The 19,532-nt window shown below is 43.6% G+C and overlaps 1 protein-coding gene across 1 annotated transcript in view; it reads right to left on the bottom strand.

The window, feature by feature from the left end:
* disc1 (DISC1 scaffold protein) overlaps positions 1-17,501 on the bottom strand; it is a 33,806-nt gene extending 16,305 nt beyond the window's left edge. The window contains exons 1-9 of the mRNA XM_076165365.1: positions 16,849-17,501; positions 11,822-12,765; positions 11,378-11,447; positions 10,333-10,489; positions 9,814-9,910; positions 9,441-9,673; positions 7,295-7,349; positions 5,086-5,188; positions 4,743-4,931 (exon numbers count right to left, since the gene is read on the bottom strand). Of these exons, the coding sequence (XP_076021480.1) occupies positions 4,743-4,931; positions 5,086-5,188; positions 7,295-7,349; positions 9,441-9,673; positions 9,814-9,910; positions 10,333-10,489; positions 11,378-11,447; positions 11,822-12,765; positions 16,849-16,927 (1,927 nt within the window). The 5' untranslated portion in view covers positions 16,928-17,501. The remainder of the gene's footprint in view (positions 1-4,742; positions 4,932-5,085; positions 5,189-7,294; positions 7,350-9,440; positions 9,674-9,813; positions 9,911-10,332; positions 10,490-11,377; positions 11,448-11,821; positions 12,766-16,848) is intronic.
* Positions 17,502-19,532: the final 2,031 nt, after the last annotated feature.

Here is a 19,532-nt window from a genome sequence, read left to right as displayed (position 1 = left end):
TCTCACCCACGTCTGCTGGCTGGCTGGTTTGTTTGTTTTTTTATTCACTGATTTGGACTAAATGTGAAAGAAAAGGAAAGGCTCATTGAGTGTCAGTGCTGATCTGGATGCAGAGGAAGATCCAAGAATTTACAAAATTCCTATTAAAAACATTAGGAAAGAAGATGCTTTTTGATTTTATTATTTAAGTTTTTTTTAAATAACGCACCGGTTTCAAACTACAGGGATTCTCAGGGTGCATGACCCTTGGCCAGATGTTGGTCTAAAAGGAAAGAAGTGACTTTGATAATAACAGATGAGATGCATTCCTAATAAAGACAAAAAAAATATAGAATATTACCTAACAATGTTAATGGGCTTCTAATTAAGAATGAATTACTGTTCTTAAATTAGGTATATTAAGAGTTCACTTAGTGTAGAGATTATAAATTATGAATCTAATCATTGCAATTAGTAGTTTAGACCCGAGCTAAAGCGCCCATACTTCACACCAATGCATAATTCCGGGTGATGAAGTTATGAGCTTTAATGAGCCTGTAAAAGTTAACAATAGCAAGGTGCTTCGGTTTGCTGCTGGTGCATTTTGAGCTTTTGAACAGCTCTCTAATTGAAAGTGAATAATGTAATAATGTCTTCATTGCCTTGTAACAGTGAATGCAGCCAACATCTGTGCGCCCCCCCCCCACCCCCCTTGTTGTCATACAAATTAGAGGCCCGCTCCACGCTAACACTGCACCGACGATATGCATGTTACAAAAGTGTCTGCATAATAAGTCGGAAGAGAAATCGAGCGTCTGTAATTGAGTTGAAGCCACTGACTGTGAGTAATGTCTTTAAGCTCGACTCAGGCTGTTTCGAAAGCTAAGGCACGGCAGGTAACGCAAACACACAGTCAGCATATGCACACAGTCATATCGTGGGGGGAATATGTATTTGGACTCGGAGCAGCCCAGCCTCATGCAGCATGGCTAATGGAGGAAGACAAGACTGGCTGATATCTCAGACAGACACTCAATAACCTGTGACGCTTTAAGGCTCTGGACTCACGAAGCAAAGCAGGACACAGATTGCGGCTGGCACGGCATGACAGATTGTTAATCTATGCATGGATTCACAGCAAAAGGAATCATTTGACTAAAAATTGGCAGCGTACACAAATCTGTTCTTGTGGGCAGATACACCCTGGAATGAGACAGACAGACATGTTGGATGTGGTTAGAGCTGATATCAAACTTGACTCAAGTTTCATTATAAGAGGCTCTGAAGTTACTTTGCTGTAGTCGGCAAAAGAACACTTCCCTCTGATGACTGAATGTGGGCAACAACAAGACACACAACAGAGAGGGAGTCACCTAAACGCTCCGTCCTCAAAGCCTCAAATCCCCCCCCCCCACACACACACACACACACACACACACACACACACCACACACACACACACACTTTGTAATACCCTCTCTCAGCACTCCACCTGCTCACATTCCTGCTCCATTTAACTGGCATCTTATTATTTTCTCCGGGTCCTCTGGGAATGTTCACCCGAGCCGGGCTGATGTATTTTTCCGCAGAGAGGACTGGACTCTGAAAAAATGTTCAACACATTATTTGCCACCCTGTATAATAAATTAGAGAAGCTATAAATACATTTTGGGGCTTTACTCCATTTGCTGAGGTGCAGTATATCTTTGTGGTCAGAGGAAAAAAAAGTGGCTTTGTTAAAATACCAACATCCCTTGTGTAGTAATGATAGAGGAGTGTGAGAGTACCTCAATCAGCTTTCCTTCGTTTTTGTTGTAATTCTTTTGGGTACTGCACTTTCTGACAACTTCACAATAGAATGACGTCCTTTAAATGAATCACCGGGAAAAAATACGAGCGCTGCCAAACTTCAAGAGACAAAAACCAGGAAACCTTCTCCCGGGTCCACTTAACCATTACACTGCTCTCAATCATTCAGACACACTTCACCAGAAGAGCTGTCATGCGTTCCATCATGTTCTCGACAGAAGTACCTGAAAGGGGCAGAACCGTGAATAAATCATATGTGTCCTCTGCTTTTACAACCTGCACGCCATTAAGAAGAAATCACGTTTGTTCTCAGGAACGAAAGCGACCGAATTTTGATGCGTACTCCTGCCACGGTCCGAAAAGGCCACATCGTCCTGGAAGAATGTGAGTAGAGGCAACAGGGATTGTTGGGATTACAGTAGAAGTCACCTTTGAAAAGAAGCAATGTGTCAGGACAGAACACTAATTAAATGTGTTCCAGTGGAGCCATGTAGCGCAGAAGACATCACTATCTACCTCACAGACGGACAAATTGATACTGAATACGCCACCTGCATACTAACGTAAGCATTAAATAAGCATTAACACAACACTTGGATAAATTACATTTTGCTGTTGCCTCCACGTCTAAATGTCCTCACTCCTGGGGGTCATTTACTCATCTTATTCTGTTCAATTATTTATTTGTAAATTTAGTATCACTTGAGATCTCTCTTGGGGACGAAATTAGACTCTCAGCAGGGAATCAAACCTCCGGCTGTAATGGCTTTGGTATTCATCAGCACTCGTGCCAATGGCAATTTAGGATGTAATGACTCCCAGGCCAACAACCCCCACGCCACAAGTACACCGAGCTGAGTGTGTGTGTGTGTGTATGTGTGTGTGTGTGTGTGTACGTGTGTGTGTGTGTGTGTGTGTGTGTGTGTGTGTGTGTGTGTGCAGTTTTACTCAATGTATAGACTGTCCCTAAGTACTTTCATTCGCTCCTCTAAAATATGTAATGCAGGAGCTCGTGCCATGACAAAAAGCCCTTTTCAGTAACAGGCATACGGTGTTCTGGTTATAAGTTGACACGAGTGTCATAAGCATGTGCTACAAATGCCTCAACAATCGCCGCGCCGGCCATCTTGACTTGGAACTAGACAATTATTTCTGATCCCCTCCAGCTACTGAAATGGTAATGTAGTGTTTGTGGGCTATCAGTTTGCAGCGGGTGTGTGCCAGCCCCGTATTACCAAACGGGATGACAGTTTAATGAGACCCTTGCTTAGTGTCGGCCACACGTTGTGAATTTGCGCCTGCCATACTGTGTTCGCCCACTTGAGCACTTGAGCAAGGCACACAACCAATCATTAACTTTCTCCCATCTTCTTTCTGAGTCACATGTTTACCCACCTGACTCCCGCTCCATTGTTTGGTCGAGGCATCCGCATGTTCCGGGTGTTTCTGTGACCCTGAGAGCTGCATTGTTCTGCAATGTATTTAGGGACAGCGAGGTGGACTTGTACGCAGCTTTGGTCCTTGTCAAAGGAGAGATTAATGCTTTTGCTGACTTTTAAGCAAGTCACGGTGTTCAGCTCTGTGTCTCTGCAACTACAACTAGGTAGGAATTCGTCCATGTAAACTAGGTTTATGGAATACAAATATAGTGATATTAAATTAATTAGTTGAAGATAATGTTTACTATTAGCCTCACACAAACAAATACACCCAGTACTATACAGTACCCCATGAAAACAGCTCATAGCCACTCAGCCTACCTGTAACAATGAAATGGTGCCCCCTACTGGGAGAAGGATCTGCACTCCAACATGACAATGGGTTGACAGTAATGATGCGGCCATGGGCCTTAATGATCTAGATAACAGAGGATGTTAGATGGCTGATTACATGCCTTAGGGCTCTGTGCCGACCACCATCTCCCGTCCATCACTCCTCTATCCACTCTAAGCCCCATCACTTCGCTCCTTCCTCTTCCTCTTCCGCTCCCTCCCTGCTCCCGTCTTAGTGCCTCAAAGAGCGATATGACCTTTTTTAGAAATCTGGCTGTGACTGATGGGCCGGAGAGAGTATAGCACTGCAGGTGGTGCCATCAAAATCCATTTATCTCCCTGCCAGTGCCAGGAGGGCAAACCCATCTCAACCCCCCTTCCCTTTTCCCCCCCAAAAAAAGAAGAAGCCCTCGCTACGCAGTCTTCATATGTCCTCCAGTCTGTGTGTGTGAGCGCAGATACAGTGCGTTTGTCTCTGCAGCGAGCACTCCTTGCGGTAGCTCGGAGGTAATTGGCTACTTCACACAATCTAAAGCTCATTTCCCCCTGCAACACCTCCACCCCTCCTCCCCCGCCCCTTAACAACTGCCAATCCCGCTGGTAGCTCATTTGATGCAGAGTCCCTGCTGACAACAGATCACTTCGCCTTCATTATGGAGAAAAGTCATCGTCCATTGATGTCATCCAAACACACAGTATCATCAGCAGAGGGCTTCTCTTTCAAAAGCGCTCTCGTGATTCACATTTGAATTGATATTTAAAAGGTGCACTCAAGGAGAGAAAAGTGCCTTTCATAAATACTACAAACATGTTCTAGTCTCAGTGGGCATTGGTGTGTGTGTGACAGAGGGGTGAAAGCACAACAGTCTTTCAAGTAATGTATTTCATCTTAATTTCAGTTTTGTCCAACTCATATATTCATTTGATTTGGCACAGATCAGTTAGTAACGGGAGAGTTACGACCCAGCTGTTGAGGATCCAACTCACACCAATCTCAATTTAATGAGCAATAATAATCTCATGACATATTATAAATAGGTGTAATTTGGTTTGGATGATGCTGATTCAATAGCGTGCTAATGGTTTTCACCGATACAGAATAATAGGATGTTTGTTCCACTGAGGCTATCAAATAATTAGAACAAGATGTTGTTGTTGGTGGTCTGTCTGTTGGTCACTCACCGTGCTGGGCCTCCCTGTGTTCCAGCTCCTGTCTGAGCTGCTGCCGCTGCTCCTTCATCCTGGCCAGCTCCTGGCTGTTCCCTGAGCTAAGGCTGTGCAGCCTCTTGGCCAGAGCCTCCAGACGGTCCCGCTCTAGGTACACTGCCTTCATCTCAGCCTTCAGCTCCTTGGCACTGCTGAAGTCATTACCTGCACCAGTGCACCACAGGAGGATATTGTGCTTACACCGCCCATTAATGAGAAACTCTATCATTAATGGCATAATTAACTGAGGCTAATGGTGAATAGATATAGGGAAATGTATGAAGGGGGGCGCAACGGAGTGTGGAAGGTATAGGATCACCTGAGATGGCCGCCAGTTTGGCTTCATGCAGCGCCAGGAGCTGAGTTTCAGTCTCGCTCACTTTCCTCCTCAGACTGCTGCCCAGCCTCTGACTCATGACCACCTGGGGAAAATGAAGGAGAAGGGGAGGTGGAGGAGAACAGAGGCGGGAGAGAGGTAAGTAACAAAACCCTTTCAGACACATGGATCCCACAGGATGCATCACTCATTTTCAATTCAGCTCTCGTTCTCTTTCCAACACTCATTCTTACAAGACCTTACAGATTAATTTCTGTCCTCCTGCGCTCTCTCTGCTTTGAATACACAGCGGAGCATCAATGCCAACGTGTTACCTTATCCGTAACCTTTAGGAAGAAAGAGAGTGTCTCCTTCCGCGCGGGGCACACAGGGAAATGTGACATCTCCGTAAAAGATGCCATTAGAATGTCAGAGAGGAAAAAGGCCCTGAATGTCACAAGCCTGACGGGGAAGCGGCGTCTCAACTCTCCAGTATTCACAGAGGAGTTGATGGCTTTACATCCTGCCTGTCTACTCCATCTGCCCTCGCTCTGCCCTTTAAACCTCTGTTCTTTCAAATGTATTCACTTTGAGTTACAGCCCGATACAATTCTCATGACGCACGTCCTTCTATTGAGGGACTATTCTTGCCATTCAAAGGCATCAGGAGCTGATTTTCATGAGGCATCTGCTATTGAATCTGACTCACTTTTGTGCAAAATGAGTATTTCTCTTATCTCAAGCGACCGAACTGCTGCATTTTCATTTCTCTTTCTAAAAAGTCTGTTTTCTGAACTGTAGAAATTCCTACACTGGTGTTTCAGTTTCACACCACCAGGTTATTGATTTTATTCAATAGGGGAACTGAAGTTTCTTTACACACTTGATCAAAGTGGTTGTACAATTCCCTGCACATTGGGTGTCTCAGTTAGGAACAAAACCTTTCATCTGAAGTTAACATAGGACAGTCAGCAGTGAAAAGTTGGGAATGCATCCTCCAACTGTTTGTTGACGCATTATTGGAGTGAACAGTGACAGTAATAGGGCAAACCTTCCCCAAGGCTCTACAAGTCCAGTTCTAATAATACTCTGTGACTCGAATCCAACACTTCCATGGGGAAAACATGCCTCTTTACATTTGACCCATCCTAGCTACCATGACCAGTGGGCATCCGGGGGACAAACTCTATATCTACAGACTTGTGCTTTGAGAACACGAGCAGGAACCAGGGCTGGCACAGGCTTCAAGACCAGTACCTTCTTGATACGGCGCCATGATGCCCTAGAGAGAAAGAAGCAACTATAATATTGATAGGACCTGTTTTATACATCATGATACATTTGACCAATTGAAAGTATATTGAGTTTTTAGTGCCTCATTTTGTTTAAATTCCTGGATCCACTGCTTGAATCTAAAATAAATGGGTTTTACCAAAGGTCATACCCCAGCCTTTCATCGTTTCGCCCTTTCAAGTTTATTCAAAATCAATTCATAACTTTCTATGCAATCGTGCCAACAAGCAAACCAATGAACCAACCATCCGACAGACGTGGGTAAAAATATCCTTGGCAGAGCTCTCTATTCTCCACTGTGCCTCTCTCTCTCTCTCTCTCTCTCTCTATCTCTCTCTCTCTCTAACCTTAAATCACAACTTCTTACAGATTTACGTTACTTCCGGCTTTCACTCACTGAAAAGATCTTATGTATGTAAAGAGATCAATGCAGGAGGAAGGAAACCCCCCCCGGGAGGCACGTGGAGACTCCTGGGACTGTGCGCAAAGGGAAACGGCAAAGCTATTAAAGCACAAGAATACACTGACACACACACACACGCACACACACACACATAGAGTGAAGTCAGCATAGCTCAGGAGATATTACAGAGCAACACAGTGCACATATACACACAGTCACACAACAGAGCTTTACTTTAAAAAATCACTGATCTGCTCCATATTTATATTTAGAAATGTATTTGTAACTCAATATGACATCACTTCTGCTGCTGCTGACTCTTCCCAGAGTTCACGGCCCGGTCAAATAGAAACGCATACATGAAATAATATGAATCATTAACGCAGTGAAGTTGGCACACAGTTCTTAGTTCTATTTTGACCTACGCCTCACTAGATATTCATACACATTTAGTCATTGATGGCATGGCAAGGGGAAGCTGAGTTGTCATGGAATAGTTCAGGAGCGGTGCCTTACTTTGGCTGTAGCTTCCTTGATGGACAGATTCAGTGCCTGCTCCTGTTCCTGGAGTCTAGAAAATAGAATAAATAGATGTTATATTGTAATACTGGAAGTTCCTGCTAGGTACTTCAATGCAAGTCGCGACACGGAGGAGATTTACCAATGTAGTCTGCCTCTTAAATATGTTTATCAGGATGCTGAGACACAGATTTCATTACAGGATATCTATTAATAGTGATTGCTTAAACTTGTTAGTACATTCTTATCAATCAACTCACTGAGCCTGACGTTTCTCAAATCATTGTATAGTAGGCATAGTAGGCTGTGAAATTAATTGTTTCTTAGTAAAAAGAGGCATTTGTATTTCAATGAGTATCTGTACTGTATATCCGTGGCTGTGCAGTCATACAGTATGTTTAGTTTTCCGTATAATTGATGGCAAGCGAAGCAGCCACCTGGATAAAATTTCATAAATGTATCTTCCATATCTCCCCCCCCCCCCCCTCCCCCCCTCCCCCATTAAGTACAATTGAGTGGATGAATATTTTAGAGGTGCAAATGTCATTTCTGATTCTGTTTATAACCTTAGAGATGGCAGAGGCAAAGTTGTGAGGAATGAAATTATGTAAACATGCAAACAGGATGCACCATTAAGGTCACATTATTTGGCAACACAGATATAAATTAATTAGTAAATGGAAAATTAAAGCATGAAATCCTTCATGCACAAATATAGTCACCTTGAGACGAGCCTGGCCCTCACATATCACAAAAATATGTTGTTATTCAAGCTGATATTCAGTGTGAGTCAGAGGAACACAGGGTTACAGCTATGTTTTGGAAATGTGGCTGCTGCGGAAAGTGTGAATTGCTTTAATGTCCTGTGTTATTTAGTTGGGGGGGGGGGGGGGGGGGGGGGGGGGGGACTGCAACACAATCAACATGATGACCCGTTGCGCATCACCTGAATCTGTGCCCCTGAATATCCAATCTCAGATCCCAATTTCAATCAGGAATAACAACAAACGCGTTCCAGTTGGGGTTGAGAATGTGTGAGATATCAAATTATTCCACTGATGGAGGGTCACGCCACTGAGAAGGCGATAAGTGCAATTTACATGTCGTTCTAACGAGTGGCAAGACAGAGAGGCTTTCCGCGGCGCTCCCTCGTAGGCTATTAACTTCAAGAGATATGATGCAAAGTATTCATTTGCATCTGAGAAAAAGCATTAGAATTCAAAGCGGGTTTAAGCAGGTGTAAGGGGAGGGGATTGAGGGCACAGAGAAAAATGAAGCTAGATCCTCTCATAATGTGAAAATAAACACTTCCTGGTGGATTTCAGTATAAACAGTGGTTAAATATGTAATCCTCTGATATGTGTGAATTGTTTTCTTCTGTTCTGTTCACTTGTTCTAACTGTACTGATATAATATAGAAGTTGAAAAGTAGTATTAAGATTTCAGACCGCGCTTTCCACAGTGAAACAGAAAAGGAACACATCCTCAAATTAGTTAATCTAATGATAAGTGGCGTGATAAATGGACTCATGCCCAGAGATCCCTAACTCATGGCTCTCTGGCGACTCCACCTGGTGACTGTCGGTATAACATGCAACTATTCAGAGCAATGTTCCGTAAAAATAAAGCCTGTTCTCCTGAATAGCAGAGACACAAGATTTATTTGTGGAAATCACAAACAAATCTCGTGTCTGTACTCTATTCAATTTTCAATCAAATAGAAATATTATTTGAAAGATGTCAAATAGAATCCTCCCAACACACAATTCCTGTATTGTCTTATACACTCTGAAGTCAAATCAATTTTTTAAAGGAAAAATCAATCCCATAGAGATTCCTAGACATCCATCTTAAGTCTAAGTGAATGTCAAAGTCGATATCCTTTCTGATTAGGGCAAGTTAAACAGCACATTTTTTACTCTTGTCTCTCTCTCTCTCTAGTCAGGTTTAAAATGAATCAAGGTCATGGTGAATTGCCTTTCAACCCAATACTACACCAGGTAATTGGCCTATTTTGCATTGCTTACATTGTAAACACTATTATAGATCAGTATATCCTCTTATTGTGTGAATTTGGGTAGCTTGTATCCCCATAGCCTGTAATGTTGTAACGCTGATGTAATGGTGAATATGTATTGTAGACCTGAGCATGGAGGCTGGAGTAGAGACGGAGATCTGCGTGCGGTTTTCTGAGGTCACCAGGTCGCGCAGGGCACGGCTCATGTCCCTGAGCTGGGCCACGCTGCAGCTCTTCAGCACGGAACCCTCCAGCTCCTCCACCTCCACATGCTGCTCCTCCTGCTGGATCTGCTGCTCCAGGCATCGACTGCGGTCCTTCAGCTCCGTCAGCCTCAGCTGCAGCTCAGCTATTTCTACCTGCAAGGTTTGTTGTTTTCATTTAGAATCCTGTTTCATTTTCATGTTTTCCTCATTAAAACAGACAGCTAGATTCTTTATTGTTATTATTACACAGGAAAAGATTAAAGGAAGGAGATAAGTAGATGTGATAAGTTTACCTCCACAAGCTGTTTCTCCTGGATGAGACAATTTCTCTGATGCAATGGACCCTGAGCTGATTCTGACCTTTCCCCTGCATCAGGCTCTGGGCCCCCCCTGCCAATCACACACACACACACACACACACACACACACACACACACACACACACACACACACACACACACACACACACACACACAGTGAATTTAAATAGAAATCCATGTGTGCAAGCTTCTGATCAACTCAGCAATTGCTCTGGATACATCATGAGTGTACAACAAGCAGACGCTATTATCTTACCTATCATACCACATTTGTGTGAAATAGGCAATGGAGGGAAAATGTAAGAATCAGGTATATCAATAATTCCAGCATATTGACACAACAAGATTGTCCAGTAGCCTGAGTTAAGCACTGATCAGGGAGCCACACACAGACACACACAGACACACACAGACACACACACACACACACACACACACACACACACTACCAATGTGTCTCAGCATCGTCATTGGCACGGTTGTGAGACTGACCTGCGTTGACCACAGTCTGTCCTCTGGAGGGCGCTGTGCACCACCTGTCTGAGACGCTCCAGGAACAAAGCCACAGTGGGCTGTCTGGAGGGCAAACCCAGCTTCAGGTCAGCTCGCTCCCTACACAACTCCTCCAGCTTCTTTCCAAAACGCTCAGCTGCAAAACACACACACAAAGAGAGAGAGATAAGATTAATTTTCACTCATTAGCAGCTGGATTCCGGTTAGTAGGTTAATGCCGTCCCACACTGGACTGTGCAAAAGACCCTTCTAAAATAACATGACTACTGTAATAATGCTGCTGATGGTCACCTAAACAGATCATACATACTGTACTGACCCACATATTCATAGCACTAAAATAGGTCAAGGTCCACAGAAGAACAACAACAGATGTTCATACTCATTTCTGTCACAAGGTTAAAACAGGTCAGAATAGAAGAGAAACGTTACTGAAGCTAGCCTAAAAAGGTTGGAACATGGTCCGAAAATAAGTTTTGTGAAGTCAAAATGAAGTCTTCGGAAACGTAAAAAATGAAACAAATATGGGGTTTGTCTCATGAAATTTGATTTGAGTTCATGAAAGCCCCAAAACGTCCACTTTGATTGAGTTTTACCTCCTGTATGCAGTTTTTACTTTTGACCACAATCTAATACAGAAGACTCCACTCAGCAGAAACATCCTGTACATCGTTATTCTTGTCAACTCTTACACCGATGCTCAGAGAGAATAATGGAAATGAACTATTATATTGCGACATTTTGGATTTCTCAGCCAAAGTCGCCAAACCCAGAAATGACTCAGAAGTGGAATATGAGTCAGCATAAATAAAAAGAAGAGCATTTCTCCACATGTAATTTACTTGTGGCTTTCCGTGCTCACGTGTTTCCTCGGGCAAACGTCCGACACATGGTACGACGCACTGCTACTTCTATTAACAAGGAATGAAATCAAAGCTCCCTCTTCCTCCCTCTCTCCCTCGTTTGAAATTCAACTTCCCTCCGCACAACATTTGAAGATCAAATTGAAAATTGGGGACTTCACCTGCGTCATAGTCGTCATCCAAAATGGCTTTCTGCTGGAGTCTCTGCAGTTTCAACATCATGGATTCAATCTGAGAGAAACACACGGGCAGATGAGACGACAGATTACCCAAGAGTCCAGAGGGCGAATCAGCATAACAGTTGGTACAACAAGTGTGTGTGGAAGATTGCAACAATCACCAATGTGTAGCTGAGGTGAAAATATCTGTTTATCATACTGTATTCTTTCTCTTCAGGCCAGTATTTCATTACAACAACACATATTAGTCTAGGCTTGTTTGGCCTTTGCAGAGGTATAAGATCTCATCAGTGCCCTACTAGTCTTTCTATTTGTAAATACATGCAACTGTTTGGTCTTGAATAGGAATTTATTGTAACTAATTTGAGGTGTTTTAACGGAATCCCTGCATTTATTCCTTAAATCCGGATGATTCAAACCGCCCACCTTGGTGTTGGTGCGGTTGTTTTGCAGACAGTCTTGCAGCACCCCCTTGTACTTCTTCAACAAGTTGTCCCAGCCTTGCTCAGAGGCAGGCGTGGCGCTGTCGTAGCCGGAGGTCACAGAGGAAGCAGACGCGGTGTCTGAGTCTACAGACAGGGAGGACGTGACCTCTGTGTCCAGCGATCGCGAGTCACAGTCAGGAAGTTCAGATGTAGCCTCCCTGCCGGCCCACAGACATTCCCGCCAAATCCTCCCGCTCAATAACAGCTCCTCGCTCTCCGATTGGCCGGACGAGGTAGCGAGCAGCTTTGGGACGAGCTGCTCGAGGGATGAGGCTGCTTGTTTTGCTTGGGGAGGGTTCGGTGCTTTGAGTGAGTGTTTCTGCATTGACTGATGTAGTGGTTCTAGTCCCTGGGTGGGTGTGCGGGCAGCAGCGTCTGTCCTCAGACCAGACGTGAGGGACTGCTGGATGAAACTGAAGCTAGAGCTGAAGGAGTCTGAAGGAGGAGTCAGTCTGGACTCATCTGGGCGGAGCTGGACGGGCGCACTTGGGTTTAACCTGAGTTCAGTCTGTGGTAAGCAGGATTGACCCCGATGTTTGGATGTACAGTTAACACCGCTGCAGTCCACATCGGAACGACGATGTGGTACGGTGTAGAGAAAGTTCTTAGATTGCCAGGAGTCACATGTATGTTTGTCCCATTGCTGCTGGTTTGACACAGAGACATTAGCAGCAGATACCAGGCTCTTGCTCGGGACATTTGGTGCTTCAGTGATGCCCGAATCGTGTCCTGAATCTCTGTTCCGAACGCCGGTAACCTCTCCTTCATCCTCCTCCTCTCCAGGAGTGGCGCTCTGGAGTGTGGAAACCTCTCCTCTCATGTAGCCTGGTCTGCGGTGGAGCCTCTTACGACTGGAGGTGCCAGCTGCCCCTGATGCTCTGCCACCTGTTGGACGCAGAGATTAAACATAAAAGTGAGTGGATGTCTCGTGAGTGGATGTCTCGTGAGGACAATAAAGAGAAAGCTGATAGCACTGGCAGGAGGAGATATCATGTAGTGCAATTAAGAAATGCTCTCCTACGTGTGTAATTATGCATGAGCGTAAGAGTGAATACCTGTAAGATTACCTCACCAACATGACTTTCACCTGTACACACACCACTCTTCAATAGAGACTGAGGTCTGTGTCACTGACCTTTGTTTTTCACACCACACATCTGAACAGCAAACAACTTGTGCAAACAAACTACGCCTCAAATAATGGAGTTGACATTTTCAAGCCCAAATGTCAATCAATAGTTTCCTAGATTTTCTATTCTAGTTACAAAGATATACTATTTCTGGTTTGTTTCCAGATACTGACACACTAAGAAGCTGTTAGAAGGTTCAAATAACGTTTCCACTCAACCGCTGAAGCAAATCCCTCTAAGCTGCAGCATTATTGGGTATTGGGGGAGTGAAAAGAGATAGTTTTAGGAACTGTCTCTTTAAGGTTCCCCTCCTTTCTGATTAGCCAGCTGCATCCAGAAATCTCCACACGGTGAAACTCTTATGCCATCCAAACACTCACTAAGCTCGCACTTCTTGCGTGTGTCTATGTGGGTGTATTGTTGCGTTCGGGCAGGAAATACCAAATTTATAAATTGCAATCAAACGGCTGCCCAAGTCATCTTCACAAGTCGTTAAGTTGGAGTTCTAGATGCACAACGACTTTACCAGTTGTGATGTATACACGACCTTTGAACCTTTGGTGCTGGGAGAAAAATGGTCTCTGCGCCAGTAAATGGAATATGAAAAAACAACCTGGTGCGTTTGTATTGTTGTTCTTCGGGAAGGAAAAACAAGAAAAGCTTAATAAATACCCCTAAACTTCAATGTGCCATCTTCTCCTAACTACCACTTTAAGCCAGATTTGTTGCTGTTCAGCAAACATTGCAAAGGCTCACTGTTAAACTAACACAGCTAAACAGACTCCACAACTGGATGACAAACTTGAGACAGATGTGTGATAGATATGCCAGTGCTCTCCAGCTGTTGGGAAATGCCAAAGCCACATAGTCATCCTGGGCTAGGACACGCCTTTCAGTGTGAGAGCGGAACACATGAATAATGTGTCTCCGAACGGACTACCGCAAGAACTGCAGTCTTTAGTTACCTTTGAACCGGCTCGTGTTAGAAAACAGAGCTGAGGCCACAGCACATAGCCAAAGCAAGCAGACAGAGAGCAGATAGAGCAGCAGTGTCAACAGTGCTGGTCTGACGGAAGTGAAAGCAAGTTTGTGTTGAGGCCTGGGCACCTGCTCTGTCTTTACACCATTAATACAAATGATTTGTAGAATTCAGAGAAGGAGACATGCTGAAAGGATGGGAATCAACGGGGCCCTTTGTGTACAGCTGTGCCGCACTCTTTCACTCCTGCCTCTCAATTTTCTCTTCCCACACACACGCGCGCACACACACACACGCATGCACACACACTGACACTGAAACACAGTGGAGGCATTCACAGCTACCTCTATTGTAAAACAATGTGACACAGTCAATGAGACAAGTCATTTCTTATATGATCGTTACTAAAATAGCACATCACAAAGATGGAGCACGCCTTTCAATTTTGTGTTGTCTGTTTGTGTAAATAATAATTTCATTGTGCGATGAAGCCAGAGTTATTCAGCTTCAGTATCAGTAGCTGTATATCCAACACAGGAATGCAAGGCGTCATTTAAACTGTGACAACTACAAAGCAAACCACAGAGCGCTGTTCATCCCTCCACGACCTCGAGTGATGTAATTCCTAAACCACACCATGTGATCGGAGAGGAAGCTAGACAGAACAGGGAGAGCACTTTAGGGAGATTTTAGACAGGAGGCTGTTTGGAGAATAAGCGGCACAAGGGTGTTCCTGTTTCACTCAGGATGTTGAAGAGGGGTGGGGGGTAGGTAGGTCGGGATCCTTCTAAACCAGAGGATGGTCTAGTGATCAGGCCTTCAGTGAGGGTGTGTGTCGTCCACAGGGGACCACCACAGCACGCTCAGGTTACACACAGCTCCATTAGGGGTTTTTTTTTGTGCAGACGCGACCACTGTTCCGTAGTCAATCTAAGAAACCCAATACTACTCAACACAACAGGCAAGCGCTCACCATCTGCCGTGGTCAACTTAAAGCACAGGGGCTGCCCGAGTGAGATAGATCAGACAAATAGAGAGAGAGACTAAAAGAGCCCATGAATTGAAAGAAGAGGGACTCTAGATAGGAGTGCTTACTGTATATCCTCACCACACTTAGATTACACAAAGACGGCATTTCCAAGTGAAAGGGAAGGAAATGCCTCAGGCCCATTGTGTGTGCGTGTGTGTGTGTGTGTGTGTGTGTATGTGTGTGTGTGTGTGTGTGTGTGTGTGTGTGTGTGTGTGTGTGTGTGTGTGTGTGTGTGTGTGACCCATGTGTACCTAAATAGTTGCCAGGAATTCCGGCAGAAGCAGCAAATAAGCAAAAGTCACGGATGAGAATGCAGGTCCTACTGCAACACCAACACTCCAACATGTAATCCTTGTTGTGAATTTGAATAAAGGCATCCGACTGCAAACAACTCGGCCAAAATGTCTCGTCTCAGTAGTACGATTATTTACCTTGGGAGATTAGAGAGGCCCTCCTCAAAGCCCTTATGTTAAACACTGCATCCCATTGGCTGCCGAAAGCTCTTCAACTAAAGAGCGGAGGAATGCGGAGGATCTCATAAAAACACAAACGTTTGAGGAACAAGATCAGAACCCTCAGACACACACACACACACACAACACATACCAACTGATCTGCTGGTCAGCTGCTCCTGGGAAGTGAAAGTCAACCAGTGTCTCTATCTCTCTATCCCTCTATCTATCCCTCTATCTATCTATCTATCTATCTATCTATCTATCTATCTATCTATCTATCTATCTATCTATCTATCTATCTATCTATCCCTCTATCTATCTATCTATCTATCTATCTATCTATTTATATCTATCTATTCAGCCTCCCATCCATCTAAACAATGACAATGTATGGTATTCCAGGCAGAGGAAACTTGGCTCAAACAGCAATGCACTTCCTGTAAGGTCACATGGGAAACATAAACCAACTGAACATGGAGTGGAGGTGGTTGAAGCTCAGACAGCAATTAATACACAGCCTAAACCGAACTCTGGGACTATTTTGTTTTACGTGCACTTAATGCTGTAAGGAGAATGTGTTGTACTCTGCTGAACATGTTGTACTACTATCTTGTTCGGCCATCGAGTATTCAAAACGTTTTGGATGAACACATCGTGATTGTACTTCCAAAAAACTACTTCTTATGGTTTTGGTAATTTCATTTTTGCACCTAAACGTAAACCAGGATATTGAAATAAAAAGCAAAAAGACAAAACTATCCTGGATCAAAGCTGATGAGCCCTTTGTCCAGTACTTTACATGAAGTAGCACATGTGTCAGCCGTCATGTATTCACATAAGAAGTATTTTAAATGATGTAAAATGCTACCCACTTGCAATATTACATCACAAACTCAAGTCAGTAAGTATGTGCCACATCTCCAGACATTAGTAAGGCACACAGGGATGACATATGGTACTGAGGGCTCATCACCTCCGCTGTCAGCTGGGGGAAACATTAACATTGGACCTCCAGTCAATGCAATGTCCCGGATGATATCATGGGCTAATGGAGGTCAAATAGCAAAAACAATGTGGCTGGATGTCAGTGTGGAGCATCAACTGATAGGCTTTGACACTTCCTCCTCTGATTAGCTCACAGAAAACATCAGCAAGTGCCACAATCCAGATGTGAAACTGGGTGAAGGCTGGTCTCGTTTGTGATCGATTTGAGCAGCAAAGCGATTTTGAGGATTTTGTACGCCACGCAAAAGCCCCAGTAACAACCTTCATCATCATCATCATCTTCATCATCATCATCATCATCACCACTGCAACAGGGCTACTCAATCAAACAAAACAGAAATTAGTGTCTCATAGTTAGAATGCGTTTACCTTCCATTACTTCGTAGTGGTGCAACAGAGAGTTGTTGTGACATTCCAATCCCAAGAGTCCAGCAAACATCTTAAACATGGACGATCTTTATGCAGCCCAAAGTCAAAACGAAGGCAGATCCCGGTTCTACTACATGGGAGTCAAACCGACCATGTTTTAGAAGAAGTGGAGCCAGGCACTGGGGCTGATCTCATTTCCGTTGTGGAAAAGTGAGCCCGGACTGTTATTTCCCCACTCAGTTTGGAATCATGCGGTAAAACGACGTTTACATGCCTGCTTGTGTCCACGACAAACATGTTCTGATGGCAGAATCGATCCGTGAGAAGAAATTTCAGCAATATTCTCCAGTAGCAAACAAGTGGGTTGGGATGCGCTTCAACGGACGATCTGGAGAAAAACGATGCGTCTTCATCTGGTGTTTCCTGTAAAGGGGGAATTGAAATCTATCCGCCTGTAGACTGCAATTTCAGTTAAAATAAATAGCCGAGAAGTCTCAGTGTGTGGATGTAAGAAATCCGCTATCTGCAGCCTCTTCGCGCTGCGCGTCGTGTTGGAGCGACGCGAGGAGCTCCTACGTGTTCAGGAATTTGACTCCAGACTCCTTCAGACCGCCTCACAGACATGGACACACTGAACGCTCCAGAGGATACACAGCAGATAACACACACTGGATTGGTGTTTTTTATATCATAATAACATTACTATAGAAATAATCGTGCTGTGTCACTAGTACTAATAACAAAAACAATACATTGAATAATAAGAGGGATAATAATTTAGAAAGATAACATAACGGAAAGTGAATAAATCACAAAAAGAGTAACTAATGATTTACAAAAAACATTTGTTCTAATAATAAACGAACAAGTAATGAAATTAGTAGTAGTAGTAGTTGTTGTTGTAGTGCCAGCAGCAGTGGTGGATACGATTTACCCAAATAATAATAATGAGAAGTTTTAAAGCTGCATTGATCAATATTGTCCACTAGAGGGCAGACAAGACTCAATTGAGAGCGTATATTACTTACGCATAGTCCAACTTATCTTGTGGCGTCAAATAAGTCAGCAATTTTTTATTCTCATAAGAATTTGATATTTTCTAAATACCTAACTATTTTCTTTGCAAAAACAAATGACCGGAAAGGCGTTTTTTTAAACTCAGCCAAATTCTATTTACATATATCTAAATTACAATATAACCATGAAACATTACACTTATTTGCATGAAAACGAAAATGTAACCAATTCTTTGCATGTTTTTAGCGAACTCTTAACTGAACTCTCAACTCGTTTTGTCACATACAAACTACAGACTGTGAATTCTTTTCAATGAAATAAAACATCATGTTGAAAAAATCATGTAATTTATCTTAGATATTAAGTTGAGTGAATCTGTTTGAGTGGCATCATCCTGATAAGATGCCACAGACTAACTCAATGACTCAATCAATGCAGTAATTACTCTCATACCCCAGAGGTGGAGAGGGTATTGAGATGGGTTGTGTGTATGTGTGTGTGTATGTGTAGCAGCACATACCTGGTCACTCTGTGTAATAGAAAGATGGTCCTCTTGCTCTCAATGGTGACGTCTCGACTGCTCTTAACAAAACGCTCATATTTGTCATGCTTGGTGTCGAGCTCCTGCTGGAAACCATTAAAGACATCCAGGTTTATTAAAAAAAAGACATTTAATTGACAACATCCATGTGTGTGACAGCATAGAGGCTTAATAAAGAACTGACCAGTGGGGTGGAGGGTCTGCAGTCTCTGATTTCTCTTGTTCTTCTCTGTGGTCCATCTGCACGTGTTTACTCCTCACTTTATTCTGTAAGATGAGACCTGAGGAGGAACATAACCGACCATTCTGCTTCAACTTGCAACGGAATTGTGAAAACGTGGCACTTGCATACATTCTCTATCCAAACCATGACAAAAGGATTCAAATTGCCAATCTGTAGTACCAAAACCGATCACAGGGCGACACACTTGCACTGAAATCCTTCCTCTCACACAAAGAACATCCATTGTGGATGAAAAATACAGCAATTAACTACAGACGACGAAAATGCCTTACAATCATGGATACATTAAAAAGATGGCAAAACTCCAGGCAGATGCTGGAGATGGAGCCACAGACCGCAAATACTGACACACCTCACCGCTGAAAATGGATGTTCTGTGAAGTACTGTGTGACAAATACGCAGGATCAAAATGGATGCTTCTTCATAGATTAAATACAGTATCACATTTGTTTCTCTGTTAGTGACTGTTACATATATTACACAGCTCATGCCCTCAGCCAAGATGGCATCGGGCCATTTTTGTCATTGCTTTGATATCCATCGGTCCATATGGATTATAAATGCCACAGAGAGGTGATGAGTTAATTGGAGAGCCTCTCATTTAAATTTGCCTCCATTCAAGGTGTAAAATGAGGCCACGTGTTTGTATGCATGTGTGTTTGTGTGTGTGTGTGTGTGTGTGTACACCAGAATAGGCACGTAAGCGTTCAAAGATCACATGCTCCTCTGCTGTGTGCGGCACGCGCAGACAACCAATGGCTCTAGCTTAGATTATCTGTGTGTGATAGAGAAGGGGGAAGGGCCAGAGAGAGAAAAATAAAATAAACACACAGATTATCAAAGCAGCCTAAAGACAGGAGTAGTTGGACATGTTTCAAGCA

Source organism: Genypterus blacodes, unplaced genomic scaffold, assembly GCF_046128005.1.
Source record: "Genypterus blacodes isolate CSIRO-AG114 ecotype Tasmania unplaced genomic scaffold, CSIRO-AGI_Gbla_v1 ptg000012l_1, whole genome shotgun sequence".
NCBI lineage: Eukaryota > Metazoa > Chordata > Actinopteri > Ophidiiformes > Ophidiidae > Genypterus > Genypterus blacodes.
The sequence above is the reverse complement of the archived record's forward strand: the minus strand, read 5'-3'. Positions and strand labels throughout refer to the sequence as shown.